Source organism: Anneissia japonica, unplaced genomic scaffold (genome assembly GCF_011630105.1).
Source record: "Anneissia japonica isolate Jap-2015-1 unplaced genomic scaffold, ASM1163010v1 scaffold128545_len1254_cov180, whole genome shotgun sequence".
In the NCBI taxonomy this organism is placed as follows: Eukaryota; Metazoa; Echinodermata; class Crinoidea; order Comatulida; family Comatulidae; genus Anneissia; species Anneissia japonica.
The window spans coordinates 1-1,254 of NW_022699506.1; the positions used below are offsets into that span (position 1 = coordinate 1).

The following is a 1,254-nucleotide window of genomic DNA, read 5'->3' on the forward strand; positions in this document are numbered from 1 at the left end:
CCCCCAAAAGAAGAAAAAACACAATTCGTCAGGGAGAAAAAAGAAATTATATGTATTTTCTATATAAGCTTATTAGTAGACTATCTCTAAAATCGATTAAATAAGTATCTAAAATCCTTAATTGTTATTTTCTTTCGGGGGCTTCACTTCCGACCGCTTTCGAGACATTTAACGCGAAGCCCGACCACGCCCACCTCGGGCTACCCCAGCATATTTCCCCTAACATTTTACTTTGCCCCTATCTTTCCCCCTCCTCCCAAATTTCAGACACTGGCGCCGCTGCTGCATAAGAGCTTTTGAATAATATCCACACAAAATATTAAATGGAAAACTTCCAAACTCTTTTTCGTATTCATTGATTGTTCATATATATTTAATATTATGTTTACATGTTTTATAATATGACAATAATAAAATAATTATGACTAGACTGACCTGTTTCACATCTTGCTCCCGTGTAGCCTTGTGGACACTGACATGTGTAGTCTGTCAACGAACTCTCGCAAACGCCGTTGTTTTCACATGGATTTTGCATGCATGGATCAATAACTAAAAGAAGAGTTTTATAGTATTATATAGGTATATGCGTATACTTCAAATTGTCAATATGATTGTAATCAGCAATGAAACCAAATTATTATATAACATTCGTCTCTATGAGCTTTCACACACAGAAAATAGCAACACCAGTGTAAATGGTTAAAACGCTTTTGTTGTGCAGAAAACAACATCTTCTCTTATCTTATTAAGAAAGTCAGAAGTCAAGGCAGTTAGTTTTGTCAATATTTTTGAAAATCAACAGCAGTATAACAGCACAGCAGACTATGGAGCTTTACGTCTTTAGTAAAGTTAACCACTTTCAAATCTGCCAGTCTAGCTACAAATTATGAAACTTCAAAATGTTTCTGTCAAAATAATATAGATATCCACTTCCTAAGGCACATTTTCAATTTCTTCCAAGTTTTGATTCACTAGAAGAGAATAAATCAGGTTTGAAACAATTATGTTAAATACCTGATTCACAGTTATTTCCCGAAAATCCGGCTGCACATTGGCAAGTAAAGGCATTGACTTCATCAATACAAACGCCACCATTAAAACAGGTTACACCTGCGCATTCATCAATATCTATAAACACAAATAGTACAACTTTCATTGACCTTAACTAGCGATTAGCTGTTGCTTATCAAATTTGTATCTCTACTGAGAACCAGCCATTGTTTCCCACAGCTTGTCGTTTTTCAGTATTTTGTG

General features: G+C 35.0%; 1 protein-coding gene across 1 annotated transcript; it reads right to left on the bottom strand.

The window, feature by feature from the left end:
* Nucleotides 1–406: 406 nt before the first annotated feature.
* LOC117102994 (fibropellin-3-like) lies at nucleotides 407–1,128 on the bottom strand (the record flags this gene model as incomplete). The annotated part of the gene is made up of 2 exons (XM_033243457.1): nucleotides 407–549; nucleotides 1,015–1,128. Coding segments are annotated over 2 exons (257 nt in total), but the record flags the coding sequence as incomplete, so codon positions are not given.
* Nucleotides 1,129–1,254: the final 126 nt, after the last annotated feature.